The sequence below is a fragment of the Tupaia chinensis genome, unplaced genomic scaffold (assembly GCF_000334495.1).
Source record: "Tupaia chinensis unplaced genomic scaffold, TupChi_1.0 Scaffold000097_1, whole genome shotgun sequence".
Lineage (NCBI taxonomy): Eukaryota > Metazoa > Chordata > Mammalia > Scandentia > Tupaiidae > Tupaia > Tupaia belangeri.
In genome coordinates, this window is record NW_006159559.1 from 7,663,279 (window position 1) to 7,688,122 (window position 24,844).

The 24,844-nt window shown below is 38.9% G+C and overlaps 1 protein-coding gene across 2 annotated transcripts in view; it reads right to left on the bottom strand.

The window, feature by feature from the left end:
* Window positions 1-24,844, bottom strand: part of TBX18 (T-box transcription factor 18) — a 30,775-nt gene that overhangs the window by 5,399 nt on the left and 532 nt on the right. Inside the window, exons 2-7 of one of the 2 annotated variants that reach the window (XM_006143372.3) lie at window positions 24,688-24,827; window positions 23,427-23,631; window positions 21,197-21,298; window positions 18,016-18,187; window positions 9,392-9,559; window positions 5,733-5,797 (exon numbers count right to left, since the gene is read on the bottom strand). In XM_006143372.3, the coding sequence (XP_006143434.1) occupies window positions 5,733-5,797; window positions 9,392-9,559; window positions 18,016-18,187; window positions 21,197-21,298; window positions 23,427-23,631; window positions 24,688-24,827 (852 nt within the window). Of the gene's footprint in view, window positions 1-5,732; window positions 5,798-9,391; window positions 9,560-18,015; window positions 18,188-21,196; window positions 21,299-23,426; window positions 23,632-24,687 lie in introns of both variants that reach the window. The other variant, XM_006143371.3, reaches the window with a different exon arrangement.

A 24,844-nucleotide genomic window follows, 5' to 3' on the forward strand; every position in this document is an offset into this window, starting at 1 on the left:
TATTATTTCTTTAATTGTCAGAGGGTGCATGCAGTTGTCAAAGAGAGACAGAGACACACAAAGTGAGGAAGAAAGCACCTTCCAATAGGGTATGGCCACACTGAAGTCCCTTCTCCATTTCTCCATTTTTTTAGGATTTTGGACCCATATGCCCACACACCCAGCATGTTTGTCAAGACCCTGGGGCTGGGATTTAAACCATGGTTTAAAGTATGGTTACCATGTGGGTTTCAGTTCCTTAACTATAGGGCCACAGGGCCGGCCCTTGTCCCAAATTATTTTAATATCCCAACATACACCTAGTGAGTGGAGACTTACAGAGGCAGGATGAGTTGGTTATGGATTATTTAAATGACATACGTATAATGGCATGTATATTTAAAATCAAGACTGACTACTCTACAATGCATACATAAATCAGCTCCTACCGTGAGTGACTTGGAGTCTCCTCTTATACCAAGTTCTGGAATAAGGCCCTTCACTCAACTAGCCCACTTTCATGACAGCCACCTCTGAGACCTCACGTCTGATCCCTCAACCACCACAGCCCTAAACAACATGCTAATCGAGATAACATTGTGCTTTTCATGAAACCTATGGTTCCACTGCAGGATGCACCTGCTTCCTGTGCTATCCAGACAGCTCTTGTGACGGTCAGCTATCTTTAATATCTTCAACTTAAGGTGCTATCTCCTCTGGAGTCCCTCCAGAATAGTTATAATTCATCCAGTCATAAACTATGAACTAAAACTTAAGGAAACTACCCCCCACCCCCAAATATAGACCACCTACACAATATGGTGAAAGGTCTCTAAACACCAGTGATAAGTGAGTGTGCAGACAAAATGATCTCACATCACCTGCCCTGTGGCCCAAGGTTTTCCCACACACACTTCACTTCTTTAGGGTGTTCTGTGTATAGTCTCCCCTGACTTACTGATTCTGCCCTCAATGTATAAAAAGCACATCTACTCTCTCCTAGGGATAGAAGATGGCTATGCATGTGGTGGAGGTGGGTGTGCATGTGCAGGCGTGCGTGCAGGAACACCTCCTCTCAGGAGTCCACACATGGGCCTGACTCTATGTCAGAGGCTCTGTAGACTGATCTGGGACATTTAAAAAGAATTTCACAGTCCCACAGGTGCTAGTGCAGGGCTGCCAAAAGGAACAGGATACAAAGGGACCTGCACGTTCTTTACCTGAGCTACACTGAGAGAGAAGGATGGGATCTGGCTTCTAGTGTAGTAAATGTGACCCAGGGAGAGACTTATGTAGTGGTAAGAACAGTAGGCAATGATTGCAACCCACTAAAACCCACTGTGTGACTTTCACTCAATGTCCTAACCTCTGTGGACTTCAGTTTCCCATAAAGTGAGAATTAGACTACAAAAGTGCTAAAATCTCTCTAGTTCTAAAGTTGTTGTTTTATTCTAAGTGATTTTTTTTTTGGTTCCAAATCGGACATCCTATCTGTGGCCAAACTACAAGTCAAACCCAAGATGATGCATTCAGTAATATTTTCTGTACATTAAAGTATTGATTTCTGGGCAGTTTGGCAGGCCCGGTAGGTATAAAACTCCATGTTGCCTGTGGGTGTATTTCGTACTAGTGCTGTTTAGTGATTATCCTGTATTCAATTGATAGTAAATAGTAAGCTTTCATGACTTTCTAGAAACAAGTATTTTATTTTTTAATTTGCTAGAGAGGTACATGTGCTTACTAGAGAGAGAGAGAGAGAAAGAACCCCCCACTCCAGGAGGATGGCCACAATGAGGCCTCTTCTCCATTCTCCTCTTAGGATTTTGGACAGGCATGCACATAAGCCTGGTGTTTTTTTGTTTAAGCTGCCAGGCTTCAACCTTGAACTGCACAGTACACCATGTGGAATCCAGCAACCTTAATCACCACGCCACTGGCTGACCCAAAACGATTTTTTGAAATGCAAAAGAGGAGCCAGTAGGTGGCGTAGTGATTAAAGGGATGGACTTCCATGGAGTCATTCATGGTTCAAGTCCCGGACCTGGCGGCTTGAAACTCACACCAGGCGTGCGTGTGTGCCTGCCCAAAATCCAGAGAGGAAACTGGAAAAGAAGGGATTGCATCATGGCCATCCTCCTAGAGGTGGGGATGTCTTCTTTTCTGTTTCTCTGTCTCTCTCTCCTTGTCTCTCTGACAAGAGCATGCACCCTAGCAAAAATCTAAAAAAAAAAAAAAAAAAAAAATCAAAAGAATGTTAGGACATAGTTTCATATAAAACTGCTTTTTATTACCATACAGAAGAATTTTCATAGTGGTAGTTTTAAATATTAAAGACACCAAAATACATATGGAGCAGTCTTAAGGGGAGTTAACTAAGATAATTAATGAGTATCCATGGAACTTAGAAATCTATTAACCACAGAGATGTGCATTACTGCATTATTTGGTTTAGCAGCATAAACTTCATTATGCTTTAAATACAAATCCATAAACCAAAATCTTGGGGAGAAGTTATTGGTCATCACAGACCTATAACCCTAACTTTAAAAAGATGCTCTAAAGGTGAAAGATCTACAAGTGATCTGATGTGAAGCTATTGATATTTTTCCTGGGGTTGCTGTTTCACACTGCAAGTTCCAGAAAGGATTTCGGATATTTTGCAGGAAACAGTTATAAAATATTTATTAGCTGAATCTGGATTTAAAAAAAAAAAAAATGCCTTCATTTTCGCCAGTAATGGAGACTTTTCCCGTCTAGTTAAAGGAAAGATAAAAGGCACCTCCTGCAGGAGTGTAGCCAAGGCGATAATTTATACAAGATGCCTTTGAACAATTTCCACATTTTATCACCACCCTAATTTATGCTATCAAATGGCCAAGTTTATTTAGGAAAACGGTTATGTTTTTCCTGAAGTATTTAAAGAGAAAAAAATTTTTGTACCTTCCTGAGTAAAAAATTTTATAGGGTCAAACCTAAGGCCTAACTGAAGAATGAAACTATTCTCAGCACATAAATTCTCTCTCACGTAGCAAATGTCTTGCAGGAGAGCTTTTAAGGGCTGAAGCTACTGATTCCTGTAAAATAGACTGCAGAGCTGTAAATAGCCAGGAAAGATCATTTTTAATTAAAGCAAATTATTTTATAAAGTTTAAACATGTTTATTTCTTGTCCTGCTCAATTTGTTTACTTCATGTATCGAAGGAAAAATTTAAATGGAATTTATTTTCAAAAGCTATAGCAACAGCACAACAGAACCAATGGTAGTAAAGGAATATGCTGAATTTTTTCTCAGGGTCTTTCTTCTGGATTAATACATGGGAAATACCTTGCCCTTTCCCATGCCCCCAAACCACTGTATCCCCATGAAGTTTTACACATAATTTAGGCTTTTTTTTTTTTAAGGAAAATAATGTGTAAGTTAGAAGTGTTTAAAGCTGACCAAATTCTTTTTCATTTATCTATGTCTTTTGCACTTAGGACTGGAAAATGTTAAAATGTGGTTTTTTTAATTGTGTTGATTCATAGATACTTAGCATTCCAAAGTGAGCAGTGAAGAGCTTATTTATAAACAAGAAATGTAATGTCAGTGAGTAAAAAAGGCTGAAATTTTATTTCACTAGCAAGAAAGCTATGTGTAGTTTCAATATGCTTTACCTATACTAAGATATTATTTAAACACCTGGAGCAAATGAAAATTTAAAATTTTGTCAAAATGTTCAAAATATTAAAGCACAATTCATATTTTAAATCCATTAAAAACTTTTAAAAGTTTTAGAGTCAAAGAAGAAATAATGCATGAATGTCATGCCATCCTTCTGAAATACCCAGAGGGAAGGAAAAAAATCCCTATCAACCTCACCATATCAAAACAGGCTTAGTGGGACCAGCAGTTGGCATAATGGCTATGTCACTGGACTCCCATGCAGTCGACCGTGGTTCGAGTCCCAGACCCAGTGGCTTAAACTCACGCTAGTCACGTGTGCATGTGTGCCCAAGATCCCGAGAAGAGAATGGAGGAGAAGAGATTGTGAAGTGACCATCCCCCCTAGGGACTGATTTCACGCTTTCTGTCTCTCTGTGTCTCTGTCACACACCCTATTGCAAAAACATCTCTAAATAAATAAATAAATAAATAAATAAATAACAGGCTTAGTAGTTTGATTTTCACCAATGCCACTGAATGTGTTCACTGACCAAGTTTAAATAACTGAATATCTTTCATTATGCTGACATATCCAGAACTCTTTCTGAAAACTTACCATGTTCATCTATTACTTCATTTCTCATAAATGGTTTATTCACTATTGTATCTAAGGTATACTTTTGTTTTTAAAAAAGTTCATTTTCTTTCTTTCGTGAGAGATGGAGATAGAGAACTGAATGTGTTCACTGACCAAGTTTAAATAACTGAATATCTTTCATTATGCTGACATATCCAGAACTCTTTCTGAAAACTTACCATGTTCATCTATTACTTCATTTCTCATAAATGGTTTATTCACTATTGTATCTAAGGTATACTTTTGTTTTTAAAAAAGTTCATTTTCTTTCTTTCGTGAGAGATGGAGATAGAGATGGCAGGGGGCAGAGAGAGGCAGGTACCCTTGGCAGGGTCCCATCATGCCGTAACCCTTCCTGCAGTGTCCCGTGAGTCAGGATCAAAGGCATGCACAGGTGCACTCAACATATTCAGGTCAACTTGGGATCTCAGCCCGAGCCTCCCATGTGGCTTCAGTATCCCACAACGGTACCCTACTTACTGCACAACCACTCAAAAGTATCTTCTGAGACTTAGCCACAGTAGCTCACATGGTAGGAGCACTACTACATGATATCGAAGGCCATGAGGGAAGGCAGCCAGTTCATGTCCCAGGTCTGCCTGAGTATGCCAGCTGAAGTGGTTTCAAGGAGTATTAGAATCATTTGGGGAATGAAGTAATAAAAATTGCTCAAATACTTCTTTTTGAAAACTAGATGTTTTTAAAATATTTAAGTTCTAAAACTTTATAGGCTTACCCTAAAAACATTTGGGAAACTGGTCTATCCATATTCTCTGTTATACAGACAGTTATTTTAGAAACTGTTGTGCTGAACTGTATTGGAATAAAACTGTATCAATAAATTCAAAAACTCTTGGCACACAAATGAAGTGATCTGCTTTTTGATAAGAATAATGGCATAGAATTCATTATTTTAACTGTCCCAGTTAGTACAAACACCGTAAAACCTGACACAGAAAAAATAAACAAGTGTGTGCCTGTCGGCAGAGCCAAAACAAATTTGGAAACTAAAGAACATCAGCCCTTTTGGCAAAGGGGAGTAGGTTCATATTCCAGCTGGAAATCTGAGTTAACAGAAGACTTCACCATGTTCCTCAGACAGAATCAACAGATAACTGTAGCATCACTAAGGAAATTCTAAACCAGTGATATTTACTTGAAATACTGAGGACCCCTGGCCTGTCAAGGCAGGCTTCTTCAAGCCCCTTCAAAAGCTACATGCAACATACACCCTGTGAGTGTCTATCCACACTTCTGCATCACCAGTGGGAGTTCCCTTCAGGGGAGGCCACATGTTACCCTCCAAAAATAAGTTACCTCCCAGACACAACAGCGGTGACAAATTTAAATCTTCATCAGAAATGATGTTGATACCAAGTCAGTAAATTTAAGCCTTTAATTTGCCATGGAAAATTTCACAATAAAAAATCAACTGGATTTATACTAACCAAAATGTTCTTCATTAAGACCTACCTGTTACGCCCAGAGTCTCGAAAGCCTTTGGCAAATGGATTCCTATCTATTTTCAGGCGAGTAATCTACAGAGCAGGAAAAAAGGAAATCAAATCTTCCGTATGGTGAGAACTATAATTTTAAAAATAACCGTTAGATTAATCTGCTGTGCATCTCTTTCCCATCCTCAGGTATTTTTATATCCTGCCAGTAAGACTGAAAGAAAATTTCAGAAATCATCTCAAACACACATTTGCTGTGAAAAAGACATTTCTCTACTTCTTTTTTTTTTAAAGAATTACTTATTTAATTTTATTTATTATTATTTTTCATTTTCTATAGACATGCGTGCTCACCGGAGAGAGAAAAAGAGAGAAGGAAATGGAGAAAGCAAGCCACCAGGTCTCAGACTCAAACCATGTTTAGCTCTGTTGGAGTCCAGTGCCTTAACCACAACGCCCCCTGCTGGCTCCTCTCTACTCCTTTTTGATCTCCAGGAACAGATGGAAGTGTGCATTGCTTTTAATATTCCCAGACAAATAGATTCTGAATCATCTGTCCTATGTTTGGCAACCTTCTCTGAACTTTTTAAACTCTGTAATGTAGTTTAATCCTACGTGTCTTGCAATAGAGGTGATGAAGAACAACTAAAATCTGGCTTCTCTTCAACAGTCATTTATATGGATGAATGTTTTTAAGCTCCTACACAGCCTCCTCCTCTTCAGAATTAGGTAACAGATCAACTCTTAATTTTCTGCCTCTGTATTTTCCTTTGTCTCTACTTTTATCTTCTCTGTAGTTCACATCTGAAAGTTTCATTCTTTCACATTTTATCCGTGCAGTCCTGACCTGGACAGAGTACTACCATGAATATCTAACCAGAGGTAACCATTACTTGATGGTTCTAATGGTACTAAGTCTTATACCTGTAGTAGAAACAAATGGTTATTTATTTATTTTTTAGTTAGGTTTTCACCATAGATGCGTGTACTCGCTGGAGAGAGACAGAGAGAGGGAAAGTGAGAAATCACCCTCTAAAGGGGATGACCATGCTGCAATCTCTTCTCCATTCTCCTCTTGGGATTTTGGACATGCATACACACACACCCAACATGATTTTCAAAATGCCAGGTCTGGGACTTGAACCATGGTGAGGCTTAATGGAATCCAGCACCTTAACCACCACATCACCTGCTGGCTCCCAAATGTTTAAAAGGTTCTTAAGGAACCAGTAGATGGCATAATGGTTACATCGCTGGGCTCCACGTAGTTGACCGCTGTTAAAATTCCAGACCTGGCGACTTAAACTCACACCAGGCACGTGTGCATGCATGCCCAAAATCCCAAGAGGAAAATGGAGGAGAGGGGATTGCAGTTTGGCCATCCCCCAAGGGGGTGATTTCTCACTTTCTCTCTCTCTTTCTCTTGTCTCTGGCAAGTGCACACCCCCTACAGCAAAAATCTCTTTCTCAAAAAAAAAAAATCTTTTAAAATGAACTTGGCTGTGCTATACTTATGGCATACAACATTATGTTATGAGATACATATAGATAGCAAAATGGTTCCTACAGATGATGCCTTAATTTCAATAAGAGCTCTAATTAGTTGACATAACCAGCTCTGCCCACAAGGACCCAAAGATTTGAGGGGAAATATCTCACAAATGATCTAAGCATCTTCATTAAAATAAACTATTTAGTTATGCCATTTGAACCTGATACTAGTAAATCACATCCCATCTATTTCTTACCAGATCTCTACTCTGCCTAGAGGAATTTACAGCCTATTTTCTAAGAGACAACATCCTTTACTTTCTAAGTTCCCTGGCCTAATGAAATTGACAAAGTTAATGACCACACTTCTGGCTACACCATCTTGGCTAAGAATGGGAACTGCTGGGTTACACTAAGACAAAGACAGGCATTTGGGAAAATCATCACCATCTGCCAGTGCTGGGGATGTGTACACTTAGGCATGTGCCAATCGGCCATGCCACACTTAGGACACATGTGTTCCATGTGATATTGTCTCAGCATGTGCTAAAGTTATATTAGAAATGGGATAATGAAGGACTAGCAGTTAGTGTAATGGCTATGTCACTGAACTCCCATGTAGTCGACCGTGGTTCAAATCCCAGACCCGGTGGCTTAAATTCACACTGGGTGTGTGTGTGTGCATCCCCAAGATCCCAAGAGCAGAATGGAGAAGGGATTGCAGTGTGGCCATCCCTCCTAGAGAGTGATTTCTCTCTTTCTGTCTCTCTGTCTCTCTCAGTCTTTCTGGTGAGCGCACACGCCCTATAGCAAAAACCTCTCAAAAAAAGGAAAGAAAGAAAGAAATGGGATAATGATATAATGAATGCATTTGCCAATTAATTCACCTTGTCTGTCATTGTGTCATTGAAGAAATATTCTTTACAAGTCATTACAGCTCAGTTCTCTGCTCATTTAAATAATTGCTAATTCAAATGTTTATTTAAAATACTACCTTACAAAAGAGTGTAGGTTTATTTAATGATGGCCTTGTCTAAATAGAGATATAAACAAAGTACTAGCATTGCTTTCATTACTAACATCACCACATTAATTGAGTGCATACTATATATTCTCTGCCCAGTTTTATACATTCAACCCATTTATTTATCAGAACAACTTCTGCGTAGCTATTATCCCAATTCTATATTGTCTTTTACGAGGGTTATGTAACTTTCCTATGATCATGTGGTTACTAGCAAGTAGAAGTGGTGAGGACCCTAGGCTACTGAGCCTGTACTGTTAACCTCGAGGCTAGTCTGTTTACCAGCTATTCCTTAAGTACTTAAAAATAGTGACCAGGAAATTTAAAAGTGAACAAGATTGTATTTATCATGATCAACTTTCTTTCTAACTTTTCACCCTCTTAATTGATTTGTTAGTGTTTGCCAATTAACGTTGGTCACCAACAGTGTCAAAGCCCACTGCATTGAACCTTATTGTACTACAGAGGCTGGGAGAAAATATACATGGAACACAGTTAACTCCCATATGTAAGAGAGAAAGAGAGAAAAACGATGTGAGAGAGAAGGTACATTAGGATTTCTTTTTTTTTTTTCAATTTATTATTTTATTTATTTATTATCATTTGTTAGTTTGACCAGAGAGAGAGACAGACAGACAGAGAGAGAGAAACTGAGAAAGCAGGCTGCCAGGTCCAAGACTCAAACCATGATCAACTATGTGAGAAAATAGGGCCTTAATCACCACACCATCTGTTGGCCCCATGGATTAAGGTTGTTAAAAGGGGAGGTCAGGAGGTGGCATAGTGGTTAAGGTACTGGACTCCCACATGGTCCAGCACCTGGCAGCTTGAAAATCTTGTTGAGCAGATTGCATGTGTGTCAAAAATCCCAAGAGAAGGGATTGCAGCATGGCCATCTTCCCTGCAGGATGATTTCTCCTTTTCTCTCTCTTTGTCGTCTCTCTCTTGTCTGTCTGGCAAGCACACACACCCTATAGCAAAAATCTATTTTTAAAAAGTACAAATGAATAAACAATTGTTATTACAATGTAAATGTACTTTTAATACTACATATGGCAAATGTTTTAGGATAACTCATAACATTTGATGCAGTGAAAAGAACAGCTAGCTTTCTATTTACACCTAAAATGAAACATCTAGAAATACAGATTCTGAGTCAATACCTGTTGATTCTGATAGGCAGTGACAGTTGTGAAGACGGTTTCTGGGAAGGAGAATGCCTTCACTCCCTCCCCAGATGGAACAGGCTTGATGGGAGAAAGGTCATCTCCACAGTCTTTACGAATGACGTGCACGCGCGGTTGGTATTTGTGCATCGAATGAAGGATAATCTACATCAAGAAAAGAAAAGCCAAATATATCAGGAAACTCTGCCCAGTGTTATCACCATGCCTAAATATTTCATGCACAAAATAAATACCTGTTGCAAATGAACATTCCCAAGGATGCAGAAGTGCCAATTTAACAAAATATATCAGAAATGGAATGGGAGGTCTAGGAAGTTGTTTGAAAAATGCACATAAAAATACAAAATAAAAATCACAGGGCTGGCAGGTGGTGTGGTGGTTAAAGGTGCTGGACTCCCACATGGTCAACCACGGTTCGAAACCTGGACCTGGAAGCTTGCTTTCTCATTTTCTCTCTCTCTCTCACTCTCGCTCTCACTCTCACTCTTGTTCTCTGGACAAATTACAATAAATTAAAAAAAATAAATAAATAAAGTTAAATAAAATAATTCTTTTTAAAAAAGAAAAAATCACTATTTTAGTAAAACCTGTGAAGTTAGTATCAAATTTTCTGATGCTGAAAATACAGGAAAAAATTAATAAGCATTTTATTTCTAATGTGTCAAATGGAACACAGAGTCCAAGCCAATAAAGTAAAAACTGAAGTTGAAATGATTATTTAAATTGCATCACACCTGTCCCCTAAAACTAAATATTTGCCTACTACATTTTCCTCAGAGGGGATGTTTTCCTCCATCAGTGATGACACATATCCATTCAAGGAGAATGGAATTTTAAGGACACTCTAGAATCTGTTTGTGTGTGGTTCACAAAGTCTCTGTTTTGCAGAGAAAGTGCCATTTCTCTCCTCCATCCTAGCAAAGCTTCCATAATTCAGAGCCCAGAGAATGAAAAATTTGAGCTCTCAGACTCTGTCAGCTAATCTGATAATATGCTTGAAGTACCATCTACCCAAAGATTCCATTTCTGAGAATTTATCCTATAGAAATATTCCAAATCCAGAGAAAAGTTTTCATGTAGAAAGAAAAATATCATATTAGGTTGTTGGAAAAGTGAGGGTGCATTTTTGCATAGAAAAACAAGTCATGACTTTTCCAACAACCCAATACTGTAAGAGTGAAAACACCATAAACCACTTATGTACCCAACATGATGCAGATTAATTAGATAAATTGCAGGAAGCAGTGCTATCTGGCCATAACTCATACTGTTCAGGCAATTTTTAACCACATAGTGAAATATTTCTTTCTAAATCATGAATGATCAAACAGGACCCAAATTGTTAATAAACTTATCACAAGTACAAAGACAAAAGATGGGGACCAACAGTTAGTGTAACGGCTATGTCGCTGAACTACCATGTAGTGGACTGCGGTTCAAGTCCCAGACCCAGTGGCTTAAACTCACGCCAGGTGTGTGTGCATGCCCAAGATCCTGAGAGGAGAATGGAGGAGAAGGGATTATGGTGTGGCCATCCCCGCTAGTGGGGGTGATTTCTCGCTTTCTATCTCTCTGCCTCTCTCTTTTTGGCGAGCGCATGAGCCCTATAGCAGAAACCTCTCCGGAAAAAAAAAATACATATATATTATATATATGTACACACACACACACACACACATACACATATATATATAAAGACCCATAAAAAGGTAGAAACAAAGATCATCTCTGGATCATGGGACGATAAGATTGAATTTTTTTTTTATTTTTTTTTAAGAGGTTTTTTGCTATAGGACGTGAGTGCTCACCAGAGAGACAGAGACAGAGAGACAGAAAGCGAGAAATCACCCCCAGCAGGGATGGCCACGCTGCAATCCCCCTCCATTCTCCTCTCGGGATCTTGGACACACACGCACACGCACCCAGCATGAGTTTAAGCCACCGGGTCTGAGACTGGAACTGTGGTTGACTACATGGGAGTTCAGCGACATAGCCATTATGCTAACTGCTGGTCCCAAGATTGAATTTTTTCTAAAATGTATTATCCTTTAAAGACTGAGGTAGGGTGGAAACATTTGAATTTAGTTGGTTTTTGTTTGTTTGTTTTTTAATTTTGAGGGGAAACATTGAAACAAGTCGAGAAAACATGGGTTGACCAGTCTTATGTTTTGAGAAGAAAACTGAGGTCTGCTCCCTGCCTTCACACTAGATATGCTCTCCTCTCCAGTTTGATATGCAGGGTTCTGCATGTTAATACATTACATTTGACAGCTCTTTTTAAATTATTTATTTTAATTTTATTTATATTATTTTTAATTTGCTGTATCAAAGAGAGAAAGTGAGAAAGCGAACCACCAAGTCCGGGACTCGAACTGCAAGTCAGCCACGTGGAAATCCAGTGCCTTAACCACCATGCCACTTACCAGCCCCACATCTGACATCTTTAAATCTAGGGGGGAAAAAAAAAACTGACACCATTACCCCCAATTTACAAACGAAGAAGCTAAGGTTCGTAGCTGTAAGTGTTCAGAATCCTCAGAGCTGGACCTGGAAATTAGGTCCCTTGGCCTATGGTCTGCCTTTCCACCACCACGTTTATGTGTGTTTGTTATGAATTTTTGTTTTGTGTGCAGACATCATCACTGGGCCAGGCCCAGCAAAGAAAACCCAAACATGCTTCTCAGCTTGTTGAGGCAGTTCATGAAGTCCCCACTGCTGTTGCATTCACAAGCGGACTGCGTCACGTAATTATTCCTACCCTTTTCCCAATTTATTTCTTATTATAAATTTTTACCGTCACATACTCTCTTAAATATGAACATAAAACAGCAAATGATCCATAATATAAAAATAACTATCAATGCTAACTCTACTTTTCTCCTCTCCTTCTTTATTTCTTAACTAACCTCTTTTTTCAAAAAAAGCTATAGACACTTGATATCTTGTGGAGCAGGAGAGTTTGAGGAACTCTTCGTCTTCTCCAAACTAAGAAACCAAATGCCAGTATAAGCAAATAACAATGAACAAAATAGCATTTATAAACTCTCCAGGGAAAATTACCCTACCTTTCAGAAACAAATTTCACAGTTGTAGCAAAGCTAGACAAAAGGAATTTACATTAAATGAACAAAAAGAAGTGCCTGGTCAATCAGAAAAGTGGAATGAACAAACTTGGAAGGAAGGAAATGGAAATATATTTGACTTTCTATTTACTAGTCAATGAAAAGTAGGTTCTTGTTTTATAAAAATTGTCCTCTCAAGTTAATTTCTCCTTATATCTATATATATTTTCTGTATTTGGTTATATCCTTACCATATTTCAAAAATAACTTCACATGGAATATTTTGGGGTAGGTACAAAATGACTGACATATGCCTACATTTGCATATGAAGGAGCAATTACCAATTGTAATCTGAAGATTATTAAAGCAAAGTAATATATTTTCAATACTATCTATGATAATTTTAGTATATCTCTAGAAATGTTTAGGGAATGCTAAATAGACCTTAGCACTTCTTTATGAGAAAGCATTATTTGCTTTTTAATGAGCCATCTAACTTATAATGATGAGTGGTCAATGATATTTTGCATATTTAACAGAACAAGTAGAACCAGGAGAACCACTGAACTTATAAACAAGGAGAGCACAATGATAATGCCCATCACCGAAACTGAAATAATTATATCTGGTGTACATGGTCTATGCTCTCTATTCTCTTTAGATTGAAGGGGTTTTGTTTTGTTTTTTCCTTTTTGGCGTTACCTATTAGGACAGAAAAACACACAGACCTATGTCCATAAACACAGAAGACTTGCCCATTTACAGGCTAAAACATGTATTTTTACTTTAAAGACACTAGATTTGAGTCAAAAGAAGTATGATATCACTTATTTCTCACCTGATGAGTCAAAAGTGCCTGAGGTTTGACAGAGAGGCGGTTGCATCTAGTCTTAGAGAAGAGCTCAATCAGGAAGCACTCCCTGCTGACTGGAAATTTTCCAGATGACCTAAGTTTCCATGTTGAATAAGTCAAGCAAAGGACCAAGGAGAAGCAGATAACAAAGTCCTGGCTCCCGACGTTTGGTGATACAGGTACTGACTCAGTTTAAATAGCAGGGCTCATGGCTATGACAGCACATCTCAAGCTCCATAGCAGGTGTCCTTAATTTTGTTTTATGTGTGGTGCTGCATATAAAGCACTCCTTGCAAAGATATCATTTCAAGTTCATCAGCTTATTTGACTCACTCACTGTTCAGATTCCAATATAAACCATGAGAAAACCAAGCCTCAGAGAGTGAAAGTGTTTTCCCCGGGGAACACAAAAGTATCCCAACTCTAAGCCATTGCAAGTTTCTTCCACCAGGGAGACCTCAACAACCTCCCTTGTGGCATGTTACTTCCCAGCTAATTCTGCAGGAGGAATGGGGAAAGTGTGGTGACTTGGATATCAGCGAGTCCTCCACAGCCAGGAGTACAGGCTTTCTCACAAGTACTTGGTCAGGCTGACTGGCCATGCTTCCTTCCAAAGCGCCCCTCAACTGTGGTTCGAGATCTGCTGAGAACTAAGGCACACCACTGCCTGCTGTATGTCTTTTAATTCTTCAAAGAAATGCTCATCTAAATGTTTGCCTTTTGACGACAGATTCCAGGTGAATAGCAAAGCATACACAGGACGACAGGAATTAATTTACCCAAGGACGCACATGGATAGCCCAAGGATGAGTATTAATTTATATAAAAGGTAGTATAAAGCTGGCTATGGTCTCCCCAAGGATAAAGTTTTCACAACATTCAAAAATTAGCTATGGGGTGGTGAAGCATTTCTACTCTAGATTTTTACCAATATTCCCCTAAGCAATCCCAAGTATTTGCAAAGCTGAAACGTCACTTTGAGGTATGCCACAGTCATCTCTGCCTCATGTGTTCCTAGGTCCAGTCACATCCCTGCCAGGATTTCATTCCTATAATCACTGTGTTAAATTGTAAAGTCTCAGGACTATATGGAGTTTTCAAGCACTATGCTGTACACTAGCACTTGTGCGGCAGAATAAAGCTGGGAACAGAGAAAACAGAAGTAGAAAAGCAATTTATTTATTATTACAATTCTTTTATTTTGACCAGAGAGAGACAGAGAGAAAAGGAAAGTGAGAAAGCAAGCCACTAGGTACAGGACTTGAACCGCGGTTGGCCATGTGGGAGTCCAGCACCCTATATTAGACAATCACCTCTCATTTGTGTCTACAATCTTATTAGAGATTATTGCCATTTCCTTTGGAATATAGGGGAGAGATGGGGGAAAGAACTTCAGCTACCTTAGGGCAGAGTTACAGGTCTCTGGGATGGCTTTATATCAGGAAAATAACTATTGAATCAGAAAATTCGATCAGAATGGTGCTATTGTCTTCTCAAATTCTGAGATACAGCAGCATTAGAATCAAACTCCTAATCTCTAATTTTGTCTATTTGAGGTCATCAAACTGAGTAAATATGCACAAGTGACCTCTTCACAAAACCTTCCCAGTCCTTCCCACTGGAACAGATGGCATCCATCCATCTCTGAGCTGCCAGGATGGTGCTCGTCTTCTCTTCCCACCTAGACTAGAGATGCACTGAAAGCAGACCATGGCTTTGTTTTGTTCATCATAGTTCACAAAGTCTCAAACGTATGTTTTTAAAATGAGTCATGGAAAAGAGTACTTTCTCTCCTATTTTCTCCTCTACATCAACTGAAAAAAAATATATATATACACATTTTTACCAGTTGCAAAGGCACTTTCCTTGCTTTCAAATTGCACAGATACATTGCCCTCCCTGTTCCTCACACACATTAACTACTTCCCTTTACAAAACTAGGACATTCTGCCACAATCTTAAAAGGAAATTTTCATAGGTAGATGACATACTTCCGTGGAGTTTGTCTGTTCTGCTAGGTTTTTGATTTTCCTAGTAGTGAAATATTATAATTACTTATGTTTGAGCAATTACATTTCAATTGCAGTCTATCCTTCTGTGTTTCACACAAATGCTATGTGATGATTAAATTTATGTCACACTACCGTGATGTTTGGTCAAACAGCAGTCTAAATGTATTGGACTTTGAGTAAGTCAGATTACCCTCATAATGAGAGAGCCCCACCCAATCAACTGAAGGCCTTAAGAGAAAGCAGACTGCAGTCCCTGGAGGAAGGGTCCCTAGAGGAAGAAGGAATTCTGGTAGCAGAAGCCCTTCAGACTAGAGCTGCCAACAGCTCCTCTTGGAGTCTCCAGCCTGCCAGGCTGTTTTATGGAGTTTAGACTTGCCAGCCCTCATAACCATGTAAGCCAGTTCTTTTTTTTTTTTTTAAAGAGAGTTTTTTCATTTGTTTTGTTTTGTTTTGTTTTGCTATAGAGCATATGCACTTGCTGGAGAGACAGAGAGAGACAGAGAGACAGAAAGCGAGAAATTACCACCGGGGGTATGGCCACACTGCAACCCCTTCTCCTCCATTCTTTTCTTGGGATTTTGGGCACAGATGCACCCGCGCCCAGTGGAGTTTCAAGCCGCCAGGTCTGGGACTCGAACCATGATCAACTATGTGGAAGTCCAGAGACATTACCATTATATTATCTGCTGGTCTCAATAAGCCGCACACACACACACACACCCTATTTTCTGAAGAATGTTACTCTAAATAACATCTGGTAAAATTACAAAGTTAAAACATACAGATAAATTTCTAGAGTTATATCTACTATTAGATATATTATTAATAGATAATAGACAGAAATCCAGTAACTTGAACCAAAAGAATTACAACTACAAAATTATTATATCAGTTTAAATCATTAAACATTTGTATTATATATGACAGAATATATTAGATTGTTGGAAAAATCATGATGCATTATGCCATGACTTTTTTGACAACCCTTTTTAGGCCAAATTATCTCTTTAAAAGATATACTGCTGGGTATATTCTGGATGGGAAATCACATTTTGCATCTGTGACTATGCTCCATTAATGAATGCAAAATTAATTAATTTATATATATATATGTATATGTGTATAGATGTGTATATATATATACTGCTGGGGTCGGCAGGTGGTGTGGTAATTAAGGGCACTGAACTCCTACATGATCGACTGTGGTTCGAGTCCCAGACCTGGTGGCTTGCTTTCTCACTTTCTCTCTCTCTCAATCTCTCACTCACTCTCTCATGCACTCTGTCCTTCTCTGGTCAAGTTAAAATAAACAAAGTTAAATAAAATAATTATTTTAAAAAGATATATGGCTAACTATAGAACTATGAAAAGCTAGATGTACTGAAAAGTTTAAAAACAAGTAACATTAAGTAGCATTTTAATTTCAAATTTTCCCTTCCAACAAAATAAAAGATTCCTTCAGTGGATGTGCTGCCAACATTTTAGACAGCTACCTCAATGAGAGGAAATAAAAAACAAACAATGTCTTTAAAGTCTCTAAAGTCAAGTGAAAGATAAGTGCTACAATTTGATTATAAATTATAAAAATAAATACAGAGAATAAATAAAGAAAAACGAAGTTGCCACTGAAATACAGGGCATGAAGCTGTATTTAGAAAAGAAATCTGTTTTTTTTTTCTGCTTCTGTTTTAAATCATAAAAGTCCATTCAATAAACAAAAGCACTGGCTGTGCGAGATTTTATAAGATGCATCTTAAAAATCGAGATATTGCATCTATACCACCATGAAATTATGGTCAATTGTTTAGCAACTTGTAAGCTATATCCTGTCATCACCACATTACATGTTTACGACCATTTGCATTTTTGTTTTGAAAGATTTGCTAATAAATATGCTATCTTCATGCCATCCCTTTGAGAAACAAACAAGTTGGTATTTCTTTTACGTGTGACATATTCTTCATAAGGCACTTCAATGCTGTCTCAATCAAAAGCCTCTCAAATAATAGAAATACTAGCTTTGAATACAAATCAGCAAGTATCCAGTTACTTATTTATTAAAATAATAATGAAGAAATCTTGCCTAAGAACAATACTGCATAAAAATTAACAAGGTGTTAAAAATGAATGTATTATTGGAATGCTTGGGCCCTGACTTACGGGTCATGTTTCAGCAGTTTTAAGAATAAAAACAATTGTTGTGACATATTTTGACACATTAGATGTCATTACAAAACAATTGAGAGCTTGCATATGGAACACACAAACAGCATCAGCCCCGGCTATTATTGAGAAGCAATTAGCCTCAGCTGGGAATAGAGCTGGCTACAGCAGAACAAAACAAATCATTGTCCCTGTTAACCCAACACCCAAATATTCATATTCAGGGTATAAAAATTAGCATCTTCTGGGACTTCTTACAAATGTTTTGTCTAAAAAATAATCTCTGCATGGAGTTCTTCCATTCCAATACAAATGCAAATTCTAGTTTTAATCTATTAAATGCTTTATGGGATATCCCAGCAGTAGGTAGGCATAGTTCCTGATGCAACTACAACCTTGATTTTGCACATACTGAACAACAGGGAAGGGATATTATGATCTCCATTTCCTTCATTCAGGGACAGCGTAGACGTGGCTATGCCACATGCATTGAGAAGCCGTTTACTCACATGGCCTTGGTCATCCAGTTCATTGTTGGTGAGCTTCAACTTGTCGAAGCTGATCACTTGTCTCATCCAAGTCTCCCCCGAGGCAGGTGAGTCCGGATGAATATACACGCGCGGTGGGACAGGGGAGTCAGCATTACCTGCCACCATCCACTTAGAGCTGTGGTAAACATACCTACAAGGTGATGGCAAGACTGAGTATGCAACTATTCATTTCATGAAATTTCAAGCCAGTAGAATCAGACAAAATGTGCACCCCCCTTTTTAAAAAGTCTAAAATAAGTCAATTTCCTCTTTACATACAAAGTAAGATTTTGAACACTTTTCAAAAACCCTCTGAGGCAGTGGTAGTCTCCTGTAAACCCACAGTAAGTGGTATGTTAAAGGCTTAGTAAACAATATGCACCCCTCACCATTCCAAGTGCACGTATTTTAATTCTTATGCATGACACTTACATTCACATTAGACATTCCATCTGTACTCTGATATTCTTCCATTGGCTATTCAACTGACATGAAGACATTATTAAGTTATCAAGTTCTTTAAGTAATATGTTAAAGTGTCCAACTTCCTTTACAATCACTTCCTATTTTAGGCTAGATACAGGATGATAGGATAGAAACTAGAAAGGGAAGAAGACATTGTCTGAAGTTCCAGAAACTTATTTTGATAGGAAAAAAAACGTTTTATCTATTACCATCCAGAATTATTTTTTAATGCTATGACATTATAAATTGACAATGAAGTATTCAGTTTAATTTAAAATTTTGGTGTAATCATACAATGTAGGTATTTATTCATCTCCCGTATTTCTCTTACTCTACCCTTGTAAGAAATTCTTTCAAATAGTTTTCAAATATTGCTAATCAAAATATAAATCAGACTAAAATTATGGCATATCTAATTAACATTACTTTTCTAATTAAAAGACAAAACATCTTATTCTGTTAGTTTCTATATGTCAATTAAGGAATAAACAAGATTTTATTATTTAACCCTATACTCAGATTGCCATTTATTAATGTTAATTTTAAAATAAACTAATTTTAAAAACTGCAAAAGTAATGTATTAGTGAAAAAAACAGTGTAAGATGAAATTATACACTTAGATATTCCCTACATTTCTTTGTTGAAATACGGCATGTGATTTAAAGAAATATTTGCAAATAATCTCAGAAAATTTTTTCCTTATAGTATACACCTTTCTTTTTAAAAGGACATGAAAAAAATTGTAGAACATTGCTAATGAGGCTCTTTTTCAACTGTGGTCACATTTCTTTCTTTTTTGTGCTCACCATGCCTTCTGTTCTTTTATTCCTTTTCTTGGAAAAGAATATATAATCACAAAATTTTTTAAATTAAAAATCTTTTTCCTTTAACTGGTTGGTACATTTTCAATAAGAAGTTCCTAAGTGTGGGCTTTTATAAATATTAATTTCGTATTCTCATTAATGACAAACATTTCTAACTTAAACAATTTCAGTATGACATCAGAGAATAAGCCGAAAAATATTTTTTCTAATACTGCTGAAAAAGTGAGAAAATAAAAATCTTAGAAATACAAGGGGAAAATGCAGATATGAATAAGGTTACTACCAAAATAACAAAATAATATGCTCTATCAAAACTTTAAGAAAGTATGCATACAAAATAGTTCAAAATGCCACTTTCACTAAAAGAATAAATACTACATGTTGCACATTTATGTAAAAATTATAAAAACAAATGCTTCAAGTAAATTTGTTCTTGGGAAGCAATATAAATAAAAATATATTTATGTTTTACAATTTTATCTTTTAAAAGCTGCCATCTTAAAACTAATAGGTGAAATTTCTTTGCTTTCTATGACAGTACATAAGATACTGTTAAGTAAAATAAACCATCCAAACAGTCTACATATGGAAGAGAGATAGAAAAAGAAATAGCAGACAAGCTTAGAAGAGAAAGGAATAATTCCTAAGCTCATTAAGAATTATGTTATTGTCTTCAGCACAAATCCTAATTTGTATGGATTTTAAACCAACTGCATTTATTAAAGCATGAACTCAAAGACTTTTAGCTTCTGTCTTGCAGCACATAATTGTAGCAAAACTCCCTAATGACTTACTTAATACAATACAACTTCTGCACAAACACTAATCAGACTGTCCTATTACCCATTTTTGTACTATTTCATATGCCCGTGTACTAATTAAAATCTATACTTTTGATACAATAAACTCGTTTCAAAAAAGCAACACTCTGGAATTTTAAAACTGATAAAACCACACCGGATTTCATTTCAAAATATACTAGCACTGTTTATAATAAAAATAGAAAGAAACAAATAAATGAAGATAACCAACATTTAAAGTATCATCTTTTGATCTTTCAGACATTCAAAACTTCCTTTTTAAAAATGCTAGCATTTTTAACTCTTTAGAAAGAAAAAGAATAGTCACTGAAAATTGCTGATTTGTTTCCTCACAGAAGAAAAAAGAGCAATGTGTATCTTTTCGAAGTCCGCTTGATGTCTAGATAACTATATTCCTTTTAAAAATCCAAATGTTATGACATATATTTTTGAAACTGTTATGTTCACTACAAAGGAAGAAAAAGCAGAATGGTAACAATCAATTACCATTTAGAGATGTCTTCATATCATAATAAATTATGAAATTTTATTTTTCTTACTTATAAAAACCTTTAAAATCTCTCAAGAAAAAGAAAACTATAAACATTAATGATTTTGAATATAACAAGACAGTACTCCCTTGGGCAACACGTACCCTAAAATCAGACATAACAAGACAAAGGGTACTTATGTGATGATCAAAAATATTACAGAAATATATAGTATTTAACATAATGTATATTTATAAACTTTACATAACATTTCCTCTAAGAATTCTCACTGAAATGTGAAATCACTGTAAGACACATTTAACTTAGTAGCTCCAAACCGGCCCCTACTGAAAAATCCTCAATATTCAAGGAAGGCATTTCTGTGTATCAAAAGCAAAATAAAAATGAAGTTACCACATTTAATGCAAGAAAAGACATCATCTGGCCTGCTGGAGCCTATGGGCGTTTACTTAGGGGTCTGGAAATTCTACAGACGTCTGGAAACTAAGATCATAGATGGGATAGGCATCGATCTGCAAACTAAGCATTTTATTCTTGTCCTGTATCCCAGTGCTTTACCTGTATCTTTTGTTATCCACTGGCACAATATCCATGGCAATGTAATATTGCTGGTGAGGATCTAATCCGGAGATCTTCACTCTCATTGCTGGAAACATGCGCCTGTTTATAAGGGAGGGGAAACAGAGGATTTGGGTTCTGTTTTTGTTCCTGATTAAGGATGGAGAATAAATTTATTTTTTAACATGGACAAGTTTACAGCATTCATTTTAGGAATGTAATTCAAGGAGTCAGAACACAGAACATATCAAAACTGAGGGAGTTGAGTATAATTTGTTGCACCCTGGGTACATGTGTTCCATGTTTACTGAACTGTGGGCATGGCGAACAGCAGAACTATACACTGAGGGAGTAATGGCACTAAAAAGAAAAACACTTTAAACAACATTAATAAGTATACTTACTTTAATAATGCAAACGTTTAAAATGTACGGAATGGCAGAAATACAAAATTTGAATTTCTGAAAGTGATAAAATATATTATAACGTGAAATTTTAAAAGGGTTGTAAAAAACCACAAGGAGCCAATGTGCCATGCTATAACCAAACAATATGTTCTTTATTGAGACAGGACTTCCTGTCTGCAGCATGGTAAAGGTGAAGTGCAAAAGTTGCTCTAAATTTGAAAGGTATAGTAAAACTTCTTTATTGAAAGCAGAAACTAAACACAATGTATATTTACCAAATCATTCCTTCCCCCACCATACCTCAAAAATGCTTGCTTATTTAACCACACTTACTCAAAACTTTGCTAATTAAAACAAACAAAAATCTGCTTTTCTCTTGACTTCAAAGAGATACATATTAAAGGAGATGCAAAAGTAGACGCACCTATCCTTTATAAAGGGCACAGTAGCAAGAAATACAACAGCAAAGTATTGTATATTAAAAAAAATACGGGCAGGTTTTTTTTAAACTTTCATCTAATGATTTATGTCGAGGGCCCTCTCAGTTAATCTAATTTTGCTAATTTAACCTTATAACACAAATTTTAGTACTGTTATTTACCATTCCCCCCCTAAAACAATAACGTCATTAAAGACGACTTCCAGAGAAAAGCAAGTCCATTATTCCTAACTAAGCATGAGAACAGTTTAATATGCTGGCTGTTTTAGTGCTATTTCAGTGCACCTGTAAGATAAAGACTAAAAGTCTTTAACTACATCCTTTAAAGACAACTATTGCTTTGTGTTGTTGAAGACTGAATTTGGATCATTAATAAAAGCTCTGTGAAAATGTAGAAGGTAGCATATGGATTCAATAAAATATGTTTTTGTAATTTCTAATAAGTTTGGATACTTTTATGCTATCCAGGTTTTTACCATGTGTACTCCCTGAAAGAGCTGTGTGTACTTTCTTAAGTTTCATTTAAGGAAGCATATTTTTCATAGATTTCATTGCACTAAATGAACTGAAAATTTTAAAGTGTAAATATTTCTGTGCCTACATCAAACTAATCTGATCTGGCCAACAAATCCACTTGTTTTACTAGGGGTATGCAAATGTCACACTTAAAAATCGATACAACTTCCTACAAAAAAATTGTGATGGCATTCTTCAGCAAATTAGGTTAATATGTTGAATTTCATTTTGGAAAAAATTTACCCATGTAACTGTTGATTTACAAACAAGACGATTTTTTAAAATCAGGTATTCTTACAGCTATTTGTGATGAAACATGAATTATGGGCGAGGCCAATGATTTTGATCCTTATTTAATATTAAAATATCACAACATGGCATGGTCTCATATTACCAGGAAATCTTTAGATAACGAACAGACCTGGGTGCTTCCTATCTGAAAAAAGCAAATCATAATTTCTTGGAGTAAACTGTTTTTAAAAAAGGAAAAGAAAAGGGAGAGAAGGAATCTGTTCCCCAGTGCCAGAACTGGTCACTACAAGCTAAATGAATGCCTGGACTGGCATAAATGTGACCTCGAATCTGCAACTACTCAGCATGCGGAACATCGGCCGCGACGGCGGCAGCATCCGCAGTGACAGTCATGTTCTCCCGAGAAGGTGGTCGGGCTGTGCCTGTCTGCAACTTGGGTTCCGCGTTTCTAGGCAAAGCCAGCCTCAAAACGAACCGCGGTGCGGGCGTTGTCTCGACTCCCGGAACCTGCCAACCTGAGCCCGCGGTGCTGGTGCCGCAGGCCCTTCTCCTTGCTCACCCCGGGAGGTGAGTGGCGCACCAGGGCCGGGACGGTCTGCGCTGGCTGTCCCTTTACCTGCCAGCCTTGGTGATGATCATCTCAGTTCCGATCTCGTGAAAGCGCTTCCAGAGCTCGGCTCCCTGCAGATCCACTCGCGGGGCCTGCGCCGAAGGCAGCGGGGTCCCAGGCCGGGCCAGGGCGGCCGCCGGGGACCCCTTCGGAGAACCTCCCGGGGACGCCAGCGGGGACGAGCCCTGCAGAAAGCCGTCCTCACAGCCGCCTGGACAGCAAAGGACGAGAGGGGCACCAGTGAAGGCTCCAGAGTGGAAGCCGGCGGAGGACACCGAGGCCCCGAGGGCGGCAGGACCGGAAGAAGGGGGGAAACTTCGATGCCCTGAGGTCTTTCTAAAGAACAGGCCTGGCCTGCCGAACCGGCGCTGGGCGCTCGGGTCAGGCCTGCCTTGGCTCCAATCCTCCAGCCTGGGGTCCACCCCGCCCGCCGGTCCTATGCCTGGCCAAGGCCCCAGAGGACATATTGCCCCGCGGGCCCGGGTCTGGGACATCCGTCCAACCGAGTTAGAGACGAGTTCCCGAATTCAGGGTCCCCAAGGCAGATCTTGCCACATCCCGCACTAGGAAGCGCCGGCAAAAGTGCCCGGCTTTGGGGGACCTGGACCCAAGAGCCTGGGCCTCCCCTCATAAAGGGCGTCCGAGGCACCCAGCCCTGGACCAGGCCACAACACCTTCTAGAAAGCTCTTTAGACTCAGCTCCCTCCAGACTCCAGGCCTCCCTGCGCTGGTAGCGACGCTGGGAAACCGCTAAGAGGGCTCAAGGAGTCATTCCACGGCCGCCGTCGGCCTGGGCGAGAGAATCTGGAGGGAAAGGGAAGGGAAGGCTGAGCTACCCCTCGGGAAACCACGTTTGCAAACACGCCGCCCTCTTCCTGGTTTGCACAAATGTTTTAGGACATTCGTTCCGGTTTCGGGGGGGTTATGCTATTGCTCCCCCTGCCTCGGGCGTTTAAAAGTTAGGAAAGGAAAAAGAGCACCCATTGGCTGAAGCCCCCAGGGAGGCTGGTGAGGAAAGCACAGCGCACACAGCCGCGGCAGCAAGCGGCAGTTCTCCGTCCGGAGAGTGACCTCAGCGCTGGGAGCTCCGCGCCTGACTCCCACGGCCGACGCGCTCGCGGCGGAGTGGCCTCGGCCACGTAGGGACGCCGCGCTCACGCACACCCACGGGCTGGCTTAAGTTCAGGATCCCGGCGGCTGTGAGCGCTGGCGGGACCCGGGAGGGGGACGCGCCGGGAAGGAGCTGGGCGGGAAGGGACCGACTCACCCACGGCTCCACGGGAGCCAGAGCTCCGCTCCAAGTCTGCGCAGCTTCGGGACGACCCGGGCGCCGCCCCAGCCGGCGGCAGGAGCGCAGCGCTTTCGTCGCCCTGAGAGGAGCCCTTTTCTCCCGCGCCACCGCCTCGGCTGCCGGCCCCGGCGTT